This window comes from Corapipo altera, unplaced genomic scaffold (genome assembly GCF_003945725.1).
Source record: "Corapipo altera isolate COAL_440 unplaced genomic scaffold, ASM394572v1 49, whole genome shotgun sequence".
NCBI lineage: Eukaryota > Metazoa > Chordata > Aves > Passeriformes > Pipridae > Corapipo > Corapipo altera.
Window position 1 is genome coordinate 5,433,207 of NW_020884879.1, and position 16,902 is coordinate 5,450,108.

Below are 16,902 nucleotides of genomic sequence, written 5' to 3' on the forward strand. Positions count from 1 at the left end.
GTTGTTTCTATTGTTGATTTCTTTTGAAGTCAATGATATTGAAGCCTTGGGCATATGCTAATCAACCAGGTCCCACATATTAGTTTTCCAAATTTAGTTTTCCACACAAGGTTTTGAGCTTTATAAACAACTAAGCATTTAGAAAGAGAGTATGTTTTAAACTGATCCAAGTAAACTATGAACAAGAGATCAAGTATTACTCAAATGCCACCTTTCAAAATGCAACAGTTGAAACTTTTGATTCAGATTTGGAAGAACAAGGCTTACTATTGCTCAAGGCGAGGCCCCAGGCAATAATGTTTATTTTCTCCTCTACTTTATTTTATAAATGCATCTAAATATCACTGGGACTGGACCAGTAACTATGAACTATGAAAAGCAATCAATACCCACTATCACCACACACAATGCAAACTCTAGAAATATGCACATAAATCACGCATATGGTTCCTACGATACAGGCCCTTTAAAGTGAGGGTCTCTATTTACAGGCAGTACAGCTCCTATCCATCACAGCAGCTTATGAGAACAACAGGCATTTAAAGCCGAAAATGTTCTTATTCTGAAAAAGTAACCTTGAACTAAGCAAGGCAGCAGATAATTTGTGCTATTGATTTGCGCAGAGCAATCCTCTCAGAAGCATTCATATAGTGGTTTGGTTTTCAAAACTTGCAGAAGAGAAATTTAACTTTCATAGGCCTTAAACACTTACTAGGTTTCTAACTCTAGGACTCAACTCCCCTTCCCAGTTCCATTAAGAGCTTTTTCAAAATGGAAAGGATAGGCTGCAACCTTCAGCAGAAACTTTCTAATGGAAACATTGACTTCCTTGCGCATCCACTCAGTTGTATAAAAGCTGTGGCAACTTGTTATACAGGAATTTCACAGCATCCCAGGCTTCTTTCACCATCTCCTTCAAACACATTAATTAACTTCATTCTGTGTTCTTAAAATTTGTGACATTAGATACTTGGAACTAAACGAAATACTGAAATACATTAATGTACTGTATTTTGTTGAAAACTCCATACGAAAGTATTCTTGTCACTATTTTTTGAGCAACCAGAGATGGAAAATACAAAAGCCTTACCCTTTTTCAGATGAATTTAAGACAGTGGAAATAAACCAAACACTTTATTGGTTTATTCCCAGATAGGAAACAAGTCACCGCAAAAACTTTGTATCATGTACTGCATACCCAGTCAGAAGACCTACCAGCTCCTGATTGATCCTATTTAATTCACCATGCTAAAAAATATGCTTTACAATAGAAAAACTAGATTAAAAAAAAAACAACTCTCCCTATGTGCATCCCAACAGCAAAGAACACAGTTTAGCCCAGTCACACTGGTAAAATTAGGTAGGCAATTTTGCTACATTGCTTTTATAGTTACTTACCCACCAGATCACACCTTCTTTAAAATATATTTACTTCCCCCCCCAAAAAAAAGTTCAAGTTCCTCACACTGAATGATTTTTACTGCTCACACATAAAGAAAAAGTATCTGGGAGTAATCTGCTTTTGGCATTTTTCCACAATGGAATGTGGAAAGATACCTTGGAAATCAAACTGAAGCGAGTTCTAATATTTCTGTGTGTATATATATATATATATATATAGAGAGAGAGAGAGAGAGAGAAAGAGAGAGGGAGGGAGGGAGGGAGAGAAAGAGAGAGGAAGAGGGAGGGAAAGGGAGAGAGAGGGAGAGGGAAGGAGAGAGAGAGAGAGAGAGAGAGAGAGTTAGAGAGTAGCTATTACTCACACCTTGCTATGATAATATGACTTGGCAAATACAGAGGGTCAAATGCCTCCCCTCTCCTCCCCTCCATATTGTGCTGCTATAATTGGTCACCAGCAATTTGACATAGAAAAGGTTTGTACATATGCACTCAGCTGGCATGCATCCAGACAAGGCCTGGGGAGGGAGAACTTCGCAGGAGTCCCTGCTAGACACACACAGTTGGAAGAAAGCCTGCAAGACTGCAGATTAACAGTCTAAAAAAAAAACAACAAAAAAAACCCCAACACACAGACTATGTTGGTCACTTGAAAATCTCGTCCCCAGATTTCAAACCAGCCTGTCAGACACTAGACCTGGCAGTGCCTGAGGCTACTAGCATAGCTTTGTTTCCAGGCTGCTTAGATAACAACTGTGCAGCTAAGGGATGGACTGGGAGAAGTTATTTTAAGTTGCAATTACTGGTTCATACCTTATCAAAAGAGCTAGATGAGCACAATCGTTGCTGCTAAATAGTTTCTCCTCCTCCTCCGAAAGAGCAACAAGCATTTTAATCATGGCAACTAAAGGCAGAGTAAACAGTACCAGGTGAAGAGTTCGGTGCACACTGCTGCTGCTACCACCCTAGGAAACTCCAGTACCTCCCGTTCCTTTCACATGCAGTCCTGCTGAAACAGGTTTGAACCACATCTCTCTTTTTTCTTGTAGAAATACTTACTCAGCCTCTTTCTTACAGTGAGAGAAGATCCAACTAAACCATCATGTTGTGGCAGTACTCAAGGCAGAGGAATGCACAGCAGCCTTCTCTTTTTAGCTGAGGACTGGGTAGTCCCAAACACACACAAATGTAAAGCACTTTGCACTTTCAAAACAGTCACTGAGTGGCCAGAAGTGTTAGAAACATAAGCAAGAAGGAAAAGCAGCACTACTGCACTTCAGGTGAGGCAGAGCTTTAGAAGGGGTTAATAGCAAGGTGATGGAGTGCAAGGTATTCTCCATTTCCTATACACAAACTAATTCCAACATGAGAAAAAACGCTAACATCAGATCCAATATTAAAAGTCATTGCCACAGCACAGAATATTCTTCAGTAGGCAAGGTTAAGTGTTGAAGGACTGCCTGACCCTGTTACAAGTTCATCTAAAGTCATAAGGTTGAATGAGGAAGTTGGGCACAAATAAGTAAGTTTTTACTTGGATGAATCCTTACATAGCTACACCTTGGTAATGGATTTCTCTTAGATCAGTCACACAGTTGCTACTAAGAGTAGAGACTGGCCATCATAAATTTCATGCTCCCATACTGGTAGCACCTACAGTTTAAGAACAATGGTCCTATCAATCCTCCAGACACACTACTGGTTACCAAATACAGTATTTTCCATCAAATATTTAATGAAATTAATTTTAATAGGATTTTATAGACCAGCTACAATCACTTATTGTGCCCTTTCAGACTACTGCGACTTTCAGAAGTCAGACATTATGTTACCGATTTTATTTACCATTAGAAAACTCTACATGCTGTAAAAAAGTACATATGGCACCCAGCCACCATTGAGAAGGAAAGAACTGTGTGCTTTCCAGCTTTCTAAACTAGGTTCTGGAACATTTTCTTATAGTTTTGGTAACAAATTGTTGAAGAAGCTACTGTAAGGTTTTGTCTTTCTCCAATACTTATATTATGATCGGTTTTCCACTCCCCTTCCTGAAAGAAAACCCACCAAAAGGTTGCAAGATTTTTACTTTTTTTTCCTGGCAAGAAGATGCTGCTCTAAGACTGCGCCACACACAAACTGGATGAGCAGCCAACTGCTGAGTGGGAGGCTCATTAAAAAGGGCCATTTGCTTGCCATATGTCTCTTTCTTCTAGACAGACTAATTCTAGTCATTAGAATTTTAACCAGAAATGGAGATTAGCAAAGCAACTTTCTGCTAAAATGGCACCAGAAATTTTCATAAGCAGAGTATTGAGAACCACTTGGTGCTCAGAGCAAGTTCCCAGTTTGACATGGGAGCCCTGATCCCAAAGCAGGGTTGGCAGAGTACCTCATCGTTGTAAGGCCAGCATTTCCCGACCTCCCAGTGGAGAGCCTTTGTCCCTCCATCTCTTTCTGCTCCTGCCATCCACCACCACCCAGGCTGCTGCTATTGTCTCCTGCTTCCTCCCTCCACCACCAATTTCCCCTCATTCCTCTCCCTCCCTACTACTGCCCTAACATTCCCACATCCAGCAGGATGACTACAGGAGTACAAGCTGACAAGATCAGCCAAACCTGTCTGCCATTGAGAACTCTGTGCACTGTGCTCCCAGTTTAGGGAGGCAGCACAAGCACATCTGCTCCCAGCCACCTACCTAGAATATCTCTTGCAGACCTTCGTGTCCATTGGATCCATAGGATTCTTTGACACCTTTGTGTATCTTTAACAGTGTGTGTACTACCACACCAGTACACAAGCACAGGTAACCCACAGTCACCCACAGGCTTCCTGCAGTGGACTAGCAGTCAGTCAGGGGAATCAAAGTGACAAGAAAGGAAAACAACCAACCAAACTCAACCTCAAAGGACTTCAAGTGTATCTCAGCCTCTTTTTTAGAATCAGATAAAACAGTTTTTCAGATAGGAACATATGCATACTAGATCTTTTTATAAATATCAGTCTCTGTTTACATACTGCTTTAAGGCACTACCATTGTGAACTCAAATTCAGGTTCTCGCTTAATTTTATTTAGAAAGTTTGTCTAAATTCACGTGTTATGTTACTATAGCAACTGTCCTCTTGGAGTGTTCAACAGCACTGCACAGGAAAAATCTGATACCATGAACAATTAGAAGTACTGACCATTTCCCCCATCCAACATCCCACAAGGTCTAGTGAAAGCTAAAGCTGATTTAATATGATACAGCAACTCCATTCCTATTCAGAGTATTTCTCATCCCATACCTCAGGATATGCTGTAGCCTTTCCCCTATACTGACTCTGAGGGATGCATCCTTCCCAGCAGTTGGCTCTGGGTTTCTAAGTCACATTCATAAGAATCCTTCAACTCAGATACATGAATCTGTATTGCAGCACTACTTTGTTTTTCTTCTATTTTTGGAGATGCCATTTGTGTAGCAAATGTCTTAATTCCCCTCACATTCTTTGAACCCTAGTAATTAATTTAGCAGGGACACAGTAGCTAAAGAACTGGGTTATGTAAGTCACCCTGCCCACCCATCTCACCAGTGTTTCACTTTTCCCATCAAGCTTCACAGTGATCCCACTTGGCCTACACAGACTATTTTTTGAGTTTGGAAACACAGAGGCTTATATGGTATTTTATCAGAGACAGTTTTCCCCAATCAGTACTTCCTGCTGAACGCTCTTTCTCCTCCATAGACACACACTTCACAGTTGCCTATGTTCAAAAGGTTATTAATGGTGAAAAAAAAATTAACAAAATATAAGTAAACAAAGCCAGTTCTGGTAGAAGACAACAGATGAACTTCCCATGATTTTGATGAAGACCTTCAGAAACCTTCAGATGTGATCTTGCATCCTAATCACAAGTCCCTCTTTCTTTTTGTGCACATGTGCAGCCATCATAATGAAAATGGGACCTTTCACACAGTGAGCTGGTCCACAGGCAGTAAAAGACGGGTCAGGTGAGTACCATGAAACAAAGTAACAAGGAACAAACGCAGCCAGTTTGAATTACTTCAGCCACTCAAATGCAGCCAGCCAGCCTTGGCTGGCTATTCCCAGTCTACTGCAATACAGAATTCATGTGAGATGAACCAGAAAGGTTAAACCAGTGACAAATATTTAAAGAGTGTGCTGTGAAGGTGCCTCCCCTGAAAAACATAACCTTATTGGCATTTTGATTTAAAAGATTTTCTTACTTTACATAGGCTATCAACCATCCAAGATGACAGCAGCATCTGTTAGTGTCGTAGATTTTGTGATAGGTGGCTCAGCAGTCAGGCATTCCTAGTTTGAGGACACTCCTGAAAGCCCTTATACAGTGTACGGTGTATTTCCTTCTTTCCCCCTGCTCTGTCCGCCTTTGGGATCAAACTGCACACTCTGGTTCAACAAAAGAGTTGAGTCTCACCTGCAGTAAAGGGAATGAGTGCAAGAAACGGAGTTTCATGTCTGTATGTAAAGTTGTGAAGAAGTTAACATATGCTTTCAGTATCCCTCTAACATGTAAGTCCTTCAGAGCGAGAAGTTAAATATCCATGTTTCTCCTATTGAGTATGGTCACCTTTGCTATTATTGTTAACAGCTTCCCCCCCCATACACTGAAACAAGTTCACCTCTGCCAACCAAGAACAGAAAATATCTGCACAACAGCCCATGACAATAAAAAAAGCCAGTTTTTCCACTTCTTTAAGTTTCAAAGCTCACAGAAGTGCCTTTCCCTGACACAGCAGAATTACTATCTTGGATCACAGGCTAAATTAAACACACAAATTACATTCTCCATATAAACAGTTATACATGACTTAAATAGCAGAGTTTTATTTTCCTATTGGCACCAATTGGTACAGTAGTTCAGTCAAAGCTTAAGACATCAGTGATGTCAGTTGCTTTAATAGGCAGCACTGACGTGACCAGCTCTCGTTCCCAGACGTGAAGTGTGCCGGTTTCCATGGGGAGGATGCTCCAAAGAATTCCTACTGCACTTCCTATCAGTTGTTTTGAGCAGCAAATACTGGCTCCAGGGAAAAAAAAAGTCTGTTTGGGCATCCAAAAATTCACAGATGATGTCATCCCGCATGACAGATTTCTCTGAAGCTCCCTCCCCAAACACACATGACCTATCAAGACTCCTGCTCTACATTCCTGCCAGTTGGGTTCTGTATTTACAGAAGGGAAAGACATCAATAATTTTTGCCTTGCTTGTTTGCCATGTTAGCTCAGTTGTAACAGTTCCCCCTCCAGTCCCCAGAAGCAAAAGGGACAGTCTGTCTGAAAGAGGTTTCATAGACTAATTATAGAAAGCTCATGGCAATTTCTTCCCTCGCAAATTCCCATGCAGATTTAGTCCATGTAAAAAGTCAGAATATCAGCAAAGGAAAAAGTGGGGACGAACTTAAACAAAGTGAAGCCAAAAGCAGAAGAGCCAACCAGATGAAATGAAAAAAAAAAGAAAAAAAAAGGTATGCAGTAGACCATAACCAAATTCCTTATGCATTAAAGGCTGTACTTTTTTGCAAGAGTCTTCATCTGCTACTAGCATGCACTATGATCCAGGTAAGACTCATGCAATAGTTACACTGGTGACTGCATCATTCCTAGCACTCACATGTGCTTGATTTCTTCTGCACCTGGTACTCTGTTTATATGAAAAATTCATGCGGGGTTATGTAAGAGGTTAACAAAAGGCCTCATTATTCATATGAAAGATCAGCTCAAAACATACAATTTTTTAGAATTTAATAAAAATTCTTCCTCCAAATTTGCACAGAAGGAAAAGCATATTTTTTTTAACTGATTAAACAGTGAGCATAGCCTTTACAACTACCTTTTCTTTGTTCTCTTCTTCCATTAAGGGATAACTTTGAGCCCAGATGGGTGGTGCTAAAACTGTAAAATTCCTACTTTACGAAAACTGAAGTTCCAGATTGTAACTACAGACTATAGGCTAACAGACCCTCTTTGAGCTCCTTAACTACCCTTAAAAATTTTTTATGTATGATTTTCTATGGGTCTGAACATCTAGTTCAGGGTAGGAAAGGTGTGAAGCAGTTTCACACTTAATTCATTACTCGTTTCAGTGCCTAGAAACAGGGAGCTTCATCCCTTCCAAATCTTGCTGGCAGGAGCTCACCAACTGGGTAGCTTGTGTTCATCCACCTCCTTCCTTTTAAATTCTTAAGCTACACCTCATGAAAGAGGAGAAAAGCTGCCTCTTGGGAACTCAGGAGCCACATTTCCAATTTCCTTGTGACTAGTTCTTAGGGTAGCCTCAAGGGGTCAGAAATGTGGGATCAGATGGAAACCTTGAGTGCAGCCTTGGATTCCCAGTAGGGATCAGCCTTTTAGTTTCAGCTTCCGAGTGGTTAAGTTAGGCAGCTTTTAAGACCCTTCTCTCAAGCACTTAAGTCTTTCCAGCATCATGTAAGTGAGCCCAGCACTCCACTGTACCAGCCAAGAGCTAAGGCAAAGTAACTCAAGCAATGCCAAGCAAATCCTGTGTGATTCAGGCCATCTCCCAGTCTTCTGGGAACCAGTTTCCTGGCTGCTATTCTACCCTCCCCTCAACTGCAATCTTTCAAAAAGTCATCCTCCCCAGTCAATTTCTTTAGTACAAGCCTCCAGAGCTTTTTCCCAATTGATGCAACTCCAATCATCTTCTTTGCTGCCCACAGAGATCGGAAACAAGAAAACAAAAGAAAACAAAAAAACCCCACCACCTTACAGTGAATGCTTGCAAGGTCATAGCTGAATTTCAGCAAGTTTCAAGTTTGCAGACTTGGAGTAACAGCCAAGAACTGTGGAAGTCTGAGAGGAACATGTGATACTTGGAATCATCAGTTGTAAAAGCTTCAAGTTTTCACTCTCTCCTCCTACTCCTTTTCTCACAAATAAAACAAAAAGTTCAACACTGAGGCAACTCTTAATTTTTTGGGTTTTTTTTAAGCAAGGGTAAGATTTTACTTGTGTTGAAGTCAGAAGAGAGAAAGACAGCTGTATCTAAAAGTGTGCACCTCTTTCCACCTAGTACCTCAACTGTAATAGTACTGAAAAATATCACTTGTTACAAGCTTTTGGTCCCTTTAAGGCACTAAGCAAAATCCCATGAAACCAAACACATTTTATAGTACAAACTGGTGTCTACAAACCACAGACTCTTAAATCCAGGTTAGAAATAGAGAAAATGCAAGTATTTTCTTTCCATGAACTTCTGGGACGTAATCAGACTTTTCCTTTATCACTTGGAATACTACTACCCTGTAAACTAACCCTACTGCTCTTTTTACATCGAAGAGTAGCAGCCTTTGAGAGCTGCGAATGCTACAGCAGTTCCAGTTTTGCTGCCTGGTCCATCTGAAATATCCGAAAGGTAGATTTGGAAATAAAAGAGAGTTGAATGTGGTTTCACTAAAAAGCTGAATACAAACTTTGATATATCCACCCACCAAACTGAGCATCAAGCAAATTCTACAAGTTCTGTAGGGGACGTCAGGAATCTCATAGGCATAAGGATGTATATGCACAAAGACAGAAACAGTCTCACAGTCTGCTGATTTTAATTTATGAAGATGGTAACTTTGCAAGCAAACAAACAAAAAAAATAAAAGGGAAGCCCCCATATGTATACATTCCTTAACTGTTATAAAACAAAATGCGAAGTAGAAGAGATTCTCTACCACAGATGGTACAATAAAAAGGGAATATTTCATTAAAATTAGGTAAAAAGCTGCTACTTGGCCAGACTGGCTAATGGGGGGACATGAAAAAACAGGAAGAACAAGTGCAGTCACAAATGCAAAAGGAATAAGCAATTTTTGCCAGCAATTTTATTGACTTCATTTTGATTCTGTGATTTGATATTACACTGTAGATCAATGGAGAAGTGTTTTCCAAAATTTAAATGGGCACAGAAAAGTGGAATAACAGACAGACAGGACCATAGGAAAGTCTGAAAGCAACTAAACTTGTTGAAGGTAACTTTGAAAAAAAAAAGAATATGGATATTTGCTCATGTATATAAGAACAGTTCATTCATTATTTCAAGGTGACAGGTTTGAAAAGTCCATGAATAGGAAGAGCTTCTAGAGTACAAAGTTGTAATTTCCTAAAATAGAAAAACTAAGTCTTTGGTGGGGAAAAACGAGGTAGCAACTAAACTAAAATCAAGTCAATAAATATATTTTAAGGCATAAGCATGTCCCTGACAGAAAAGCATGGAATTATGCCATAAAAGGAGTTGCAGGTGTTTCAGACACTACTGATCTCCAACTTAGAGCTGAAGATGCAAGCACTGCTCAGGAAAATGAATGTCCTCTCTTTTTGCAATACCCAGGCACTACTCTACAATCAGACTTTTAGATGAATACCAAACAGACTTACTTCTATATGTTTACTGAGATAAAAGGGTTGCAGTTCTCAGGAAACTTCACACAGTCAAGTATTCAGAGCTACAGAAGTCACATCTCTTTTAAAAACACAAAGACTAAATGCTGGTGGCAATGCTTTCCTTTAGGAGGTACCTGTGAAGAAAAGCTTTCAAGCTTCCAGTTGCTTTTCAGACTGTACAACTCTTTTCAAGAAAAAAGCCCCCAAAACAAAACAAAACTTGGGTACCAGGGGGGTTAAACACATGAGTAGATTGTTTTCTTGTTTTTCTTCTGAGGACATCCATTCATTAATCATTTACCAGCCCACAGACACATGGCAGCCTGCCTCTCTCAGAAGCACTGAATTTGGGCCCTGTTCTCCAGAAAGTGATATTCAGTTGTAGAGCACAAAAGCCCCAGGAGAACTATGTGATAGCTGGGTGCCAAGTTAAGTTCAAAGCAAAACACAAATTAAAATGCAAAACACATTTTGTATCAGGGAGTGGTGTACCTGTTGGCTAGAAAGGACTCACTTAAGTTCTCTATTCCAGAACAGTGTCCCTCCCTGTCTTAGATCTCACCCACCTCTTTGAACTTAAAATTACCCCAGAGCTGTACTGCTCAACTCCCACAGAAGAACAGGCAGAGCTCTCCCTGGCACCACCTGCTCTTCCCAGGGAGGCAACAGCCCAGACAAAGGGCTCTTTGTCCGACCTCACCTTCCTTGACCAGCAAACATCATCAAATTGCACCTGAGGCAGTGGAGAGCCTAAACTGAATGTAAGACAAGGAGGCTCCCCCTCTGTCCCCGAAGTCAGCACAAGTTGGCAGCAAATGCCATAATGCCAACGAGCAAAGGATGTGTGCCAGTCTAATGTTTTCTCTTCTATCCAGGGCTGGGAAGAGAGCACACTTACAGAAGATCCAACATACTACAATCATCTAAGAGTGTTCAGCATCACCAAAGTAAAAATCAGAGGTCTTCCAGACCTTGGATGCATCAGGTTCAGGGTGGGTACTGAGAAATAGCAGCTGCTGCCGTCATCAAGACAATTAGGAGATGCCTAACTCATACCACACTCCAGTGCTCTTCTCCCTCAGTGCCCAATGGCCAACTATCCCAGAGCGGGCAGCAGCAGGCCTGCAGGGACAGCAAAACTGTGCCTTAGAGGCAGCCATGCCTTTGGACCTGAGAAACTTCTGCAGCTGCACATTGCAAAATCTCAGGGATTTTGCTCTACCCTGCTCCACCACTGCCAAGGCAAGTTCACTCCTGAGAAGACCTGCAGAGAGCGTCTTCCTCTGTGTTAGCAGGACACCATGAGGAACAGGCTCATCAGGCAGCACTCCATGATTAACAAATCAAACCTGTAGAAACAGGTTTCAGTAGGACGTTTGTTGTACACCAATTCCAACACCAGAGAAGAGACTTCTGACTCATTCCCACCCGACACCCCACCTGGGGAATGCTCACATGACAGAGTTTTATATTTCCTCGTTTAAGTGACATTAAGAAAGCTATCAGCACACTTAGGTACGCGACTGGACAGGGCATCAGTGATTACTCTGTATTAGCAATCGCACACCTTCACTCTGTGGTGGGGAGGTGTGAGTTGACAGGAATATTTCCAGCACTCCAGATGCATCATAGTGTGGCACACCCTGGAATAGGATGTTACTTTCTAAAACCTTTATGAAAGTATTTTCGTCATCAGTTGCCTCCTGTGACCACACAGACAGCAGCAGAGACAGAAGAGGTCTCCTCGAGACCCTGGGTAAAGCTGAGTAGAAGTTTAAAGAAGAAGAAAAGGACTTTCATGTTTGTCTTTTTTAAAACATCATCTCAAAGGAACAGCTTTGCTCTCAGAACGGAAAAAAACCTCAAACAGACAGTAGAGAAAATGAACCCTCAGTTGCAACAACACAGATAAGGCCCTAAAAAAATCAACAGTAAAAGTCCTGTTATGATTTGATTAAACATGGGAGTATTTGGGGCAGAATAACCTAGGTGCTGCCAACCCATCCCAAAGTACTTCTTCTTCCATTGCATGCCCTCACCAAAACTAGCACGATCTGTGGAAGAAAAAGCTGTGCTGTGTAGGTGGGGGTACGCACACACTCCACAGCCCTCTGTGCTGCTTTTCCTGTACAGCAAGTTTTAGGCAACTACATCCAACTTGATCATCAACTTTCATATCAATAATCTGCACACAAAGAATTGTGGCCATGTAGTACAGGTGTTTAAAATGGACTGAACCCAAGCCATTTACAGTCAGAGCAGACCACCTCTGTGGCTTGATGAGTCCTCAAAAAAGCTTTTGATAGTTTTGAGCTGTAGAGCCCTGGAAGGTAATGAAAGAAGAGTCAGACAACACCTGAGGGGCAGAGTATTAAAAACTCTCAGACAGTGTCTTTCAGTTATCACAAAATACATTTGAGACGTGGTCATCAGCACCCTGGGACACATTTTCCTACTCAGATACCTCTGCCGAGGAATGAGAGGCTGTCCTGTGAGCAGCAGCAGAGCAAAGTGTAATTCTGCAAGATACCAACATCTTCCAAATTCAGATCATAAACCAGTATTTTCCAGAGGTTAACCCTCAGTATGTGGCAGTTTCTGAACTTTCAAGTATTTTCATCTCATTTATCAAGTTAAAGATTACAGTGCTGCCTAAGAAAAAAGTAACAGGTAACATTTAACATCAACTGGAGGGTATTGGTGATACATGCTCGCTTTTAGAGCAGAAATTCAGTATTAAGGATATCACAGTACCAGGAACAAAACAAAACTAATTCAGATAGAGAGCTGATAAGACCTTCCTATAAGTATCAAGTATGAATTGTGTACCTGAGGAAAGCAAAGGACACCAAAGCAATGTCCATTCGCTCCGATGGTTTACCTGGGACTATTGTGAAGCCCACTCTTTCATGCCAAGACAGGGCACAATCAGGACATTAATTTTGATATGCTCTCAATTCTATATGTACATGAAAACTTCTGTTGCTTTAGGAGCCAGAAACACATTAGTCATTTGGTTTTAATTACATAAAAATTGAACTCAATACTATATTAATTTTTACTCTAAAGAGAAGCAGACTGGAGAGAGTATTCAAGAGGGAATGGTTAGACTAAAAGCTGTCATATATGACTGTTCTTTAACAGCAAATGCAAAAATTAACCATATTTGCCATCCCCAACAGAAACGACCAGGATAGCAGTTTCCCAGTAAGGAAAGGATCATCAGCAAGACTGAAGAACTTGGTTTCTGTTAATGAAATTTCACTTAAATGTGAAACACATCATTTTCCTTCTCTAACAAGGCTTTATTGTATTTGTTGTATTGCATTGTTTAATAAGTGTATCAGAACCTGATTAAGCACGTAGCAAAATAAGATTTACTTCATGCTCATATTTTTACATGTGAATGATGACTTTGTGGTACTTAAAGCCACAATCTCAGGAGAATAACAACAGTTTCAACTTCTCTTCCTGCTCAACTGTTGCAACCAAAATCATGCTGCAATTTGTGACTTAAAAAAAAGGTATTCCACTAAAGTAAAAACAAACCTAGAAAGTACTGAGCTCTTACGTTCCCTCTCTGAGGGTCATTCTGGTAAGCAGTACATCTTACTTGACAGAAGTTTAAAATTTAAGCATGCAAAAAGTCAGTCCTATAATCCAAAATTTATATAGCATTACAATTTACAAACATTTGCCTACAAGGACATAAAATCCCTCCTCTAAAACCAAAAACTAATGGTTGAGCCCCATATCAACATTCTGCCAACTGTTCTAGCTGTGCTTTCTGCAAAGACAGAAAGCTCTCACATGCAAACAGAGAGCTGTGCCAGCCAGCTCACACAGCAATCATCATCTGACGGCACTACTTTTTGGTAGCTGCAAGTCCTTCTCAGAAAGGTAATGATTCTGGAGCAGCTGCCACCTCCCAGCCTTCTCAGAGATCAGTGCAGAGCAGAGCCCCAGCTCGCTCCAGAGCCAGCTGCATAAATGTATCAGGTCAGAACCAAGCCCAGCAATTAAACTTGGCCTCTTTAGTGCAGGGTTCTGGATCCCGAGAGCAGTGAACGCAAGGCACTACACAGCACAGCGCTGAAAGCACACTCAGTGTTAGCCTGTACAGTACTCCACACCAGCACAAGTTAACTTTAGGGTATGGAAGACATCTCTAAATGCATTTAGATGTTAGCATCCAAGCGCCAGACTGCAGCGCTTTCCTACCTAATCCTTCATATGCTTAGTTTCCTCTCTCCTTTCATGTAAGCAAGCCCATCAGACATGCTCTGATTCTGCAAGTTAGCACTGACCATTGTCGTGAAGTTCCTTCGGCAGCATCAGAGTCTGTCACATATTCAGTAAGTGCCCTCAGTATGTGGCAGTTTCTGAACTTTCAAGTATTTTCATCTCATTAACGAAGGTTTTGTGGCAGGGAACTTTCTGGAAATTGACAGCAAAATGTAGTCTGCCTACTAAACACACACTCTTTTTCTGCATTAACACAAGCCAGGAAGGAAAGCTCATTAACATTTTTGCAGTATCTTAGGGGACAGATTTTGATTTTCCTGGTGTCTGTGTAAATTTAAGCTACTAATGAATGGAAATATGGAGAGTCAGGAAACCCTGCTTAGCAGATTTTTGTTAACTTGAAAAATGAAGGATCAACTTCAGAAAACCTTTAAAGATTCAATCTTCTTTCATGCCAATAACCATTTTATTTTCTGTTCTCTTTCTTCCAGGAATCTGTGAGGATTTTAAAATGAGGCATTCAGTTTGAAGGAAGAGAAATGTTTATCTGTCCACAGCACTGGAGCTTATACAGCCAGGACACGTAAAATAAAAACGTCAATGTTACTAAGCATAAGCACTAGAAGACGTTTATACTAAGGAAGTTAAATTCATAAAGTTTTAAAACCACAGCTATTATGACATCTATATGCCATCAGATCTAGTTTTTACATGCATCTTAAAAAAAAAAAAAAATTAACCTTCCAGAAGCAAACTCCAAGGACAAACAGTACATAAGAAGGCAAGTGGTGCAAGTTTCATGTCTGAAATAGGGTGCACCACAGCAGTTACAGCAGTGGTGTGATTGACGGAAAGCATTTCAGCCAGGTCTAGTACAACTCAGCACACTCTCACTGCACCAGTGTTTTAAAGGAGACTGTAACAGAGCTGAGTACATTACTCAATTGACAAGTGTTTATACAGAAGACCAAGTAAAACACTAAGGTCCTGTCTTTACTTTGTAGCCATGGCTCTTTCAGTTCACACTTTCCAGCTTTTAAAGTTTTCTATCTACCACGATAAGATAAGCATTTCCTACTCACGTAGTATTGTTCTATTGAGCTTGTGAATAAGGACGATAAACAGCAGGGAACAGTATTAAAAATAATTTCCTGGGAAAGTAAAAGTAATTTGAAATCGTAAAATAAATATGGATTAGTTGCATCATAGCTACTTGGAACAACAGTATTTACTACATCATCCAAAAAGGCTGACAGTGACAAGGAACTACTGAGGAGTGTTATTTTAAAAACTATGGTATTATTACAAAGAGTCCCTGGCTTTTAACATGGAAATATCAAAAAAATCCCCCCCAGTTTGAGTATGCAACGAAGTGTAAAACCCGTTACGTCTTTGTCCAAACATTTCAAGGCATTTTCAAGCTTTCGCACTTGTGTCTCCACATTCACAGATGAGAAGAGCTGGCAACTCATTATGCTCAAATTGAAATCAATTCCTCTACATAGCTACATGTTCTGTTAATATTATGCTCAATGAAATACATATATTTAGTAGCCCTGGGAGCAAATCAGTATTTCTTGTGCTCTGCAACATTACTAAAAAGTTAAGTCACAGACACTGGTATCAGAGGCTGAGCTTCACTCTGTCAAATGAAGTGATCATTGTAAGTGGTAGGCAATTCATTCTTCTTGAATTTGCATTTCAGGTCAACAATAGCTTTACCTGCATAATGTACAGGGATTTCTATCTTTGGCCCTATGACGTAGTGACCCTCCTCCAGACTGTGAGCTGTAATTGTTGTCCACTGCCGACATGAATGAATCAGAAGATGATCGCTCTCCCGAAGACCTTCTACAGTTTCTCCTGCAAAACAGATGTAGGTTTTCTTTTTAAAAAAAAACAGACTTATTGCATGAAGAATTAGGAAAACTTCACAACAAGCATGTTATTCTCATTGGTCCTTATTTTTTCCAGACTTTTGATATTTAAAAATCCAATTAAATAGATTTTAATTCTAGAGAGTATTCGATTTTGCAGCGTAAGCACTTTACCGTCCAGAAAACAAACATAAAGCAGAACAACTCAGAGCATGCATACAATAATATAGAGACGCAATTCAGATTACTCAGTGGTGGCTCTGGGGCTCCTTTTTCAGCTTACTGCATAAACAGACTTCATATTTCTATTTCTGTCTGCCTATCACACTTCATACAAATGCTTGAGAGGTCTTTTAATTTTCAAATAAAGGGAAAAAACCAACATATTCATATGTTAAAAGATCAGCATCACACCATCCTACAGCCACCTGAAGCCAAGTCTTGTTCATTACTGGATATCACACTTGCAGGTACAGAGATATCATCTTTGTCATTCTATGCCTTTGCAAGTCACTGCCTAATTAGCCATTCATAGGTCTGTAAACCTAATCCTATCACTTAATGAGGAGAAATAAATAAGTAAAAAAGTCCCCTCCCAGAGAGAAATTCTACCAGAAGCCCCCCCAGACAATGTGTAGCTCATCTTTGTAAGGCCCTCTCTCATACTCTGGTGTCTGTCAAATCAATCCCAAACACAGAGATACAGCTCCCCTTTCTTCCCCTGTCCCTACCAACTCCTCTTCATTTCTGCAGAGTATTCTCCCCTTCTCTACAGTTTGCAGCACCAGATCAGGACTAGAGTGCATTGCCTGATTTTCCAGCAACTGCAAGAGCCAGATTAGACAGATCACTCAAAAGCCAGCTATACATCTCAAGCATGATATACGAAAAAAATTTCACAGAGCAGACTGCTCTTACGCACCTGCAGTCCTGCCCACCATGCTTCTGCATTAAACACAAAAAACCCAG

The 16,902-nt window shown here is 40.5% G+C and overlaps 1 protein-coding gene across 2 annotated transcripts in view; it reads right to left on the reverse strand.

The window, feature by feature from the left end:
• The window catches only part of GAREM1 (GRB2 associated regulator of MAPK1 subtype 1), a 99,947-nt gene that overhangs the window by 60,854 nt on the left and 22,191 nt on the right, over positions 1–16,902 (reverse strand). Inside the window, exon 2 of one of the 2 annotated variants that reach the window (XM_027638623.1) lies at positions 15,779–15,919. In XM_027638623.1, coding sequence (XP_027494424.1) covers positions 15,779–15,919 — 141 coding nt within the window. Of the gene's footprint in view, positions 1–15,778; positions 15,920–16,902 lie in introns of those variants that run through there. The other variant, XM_027638624.1, reaches the window with a different exon arrangement.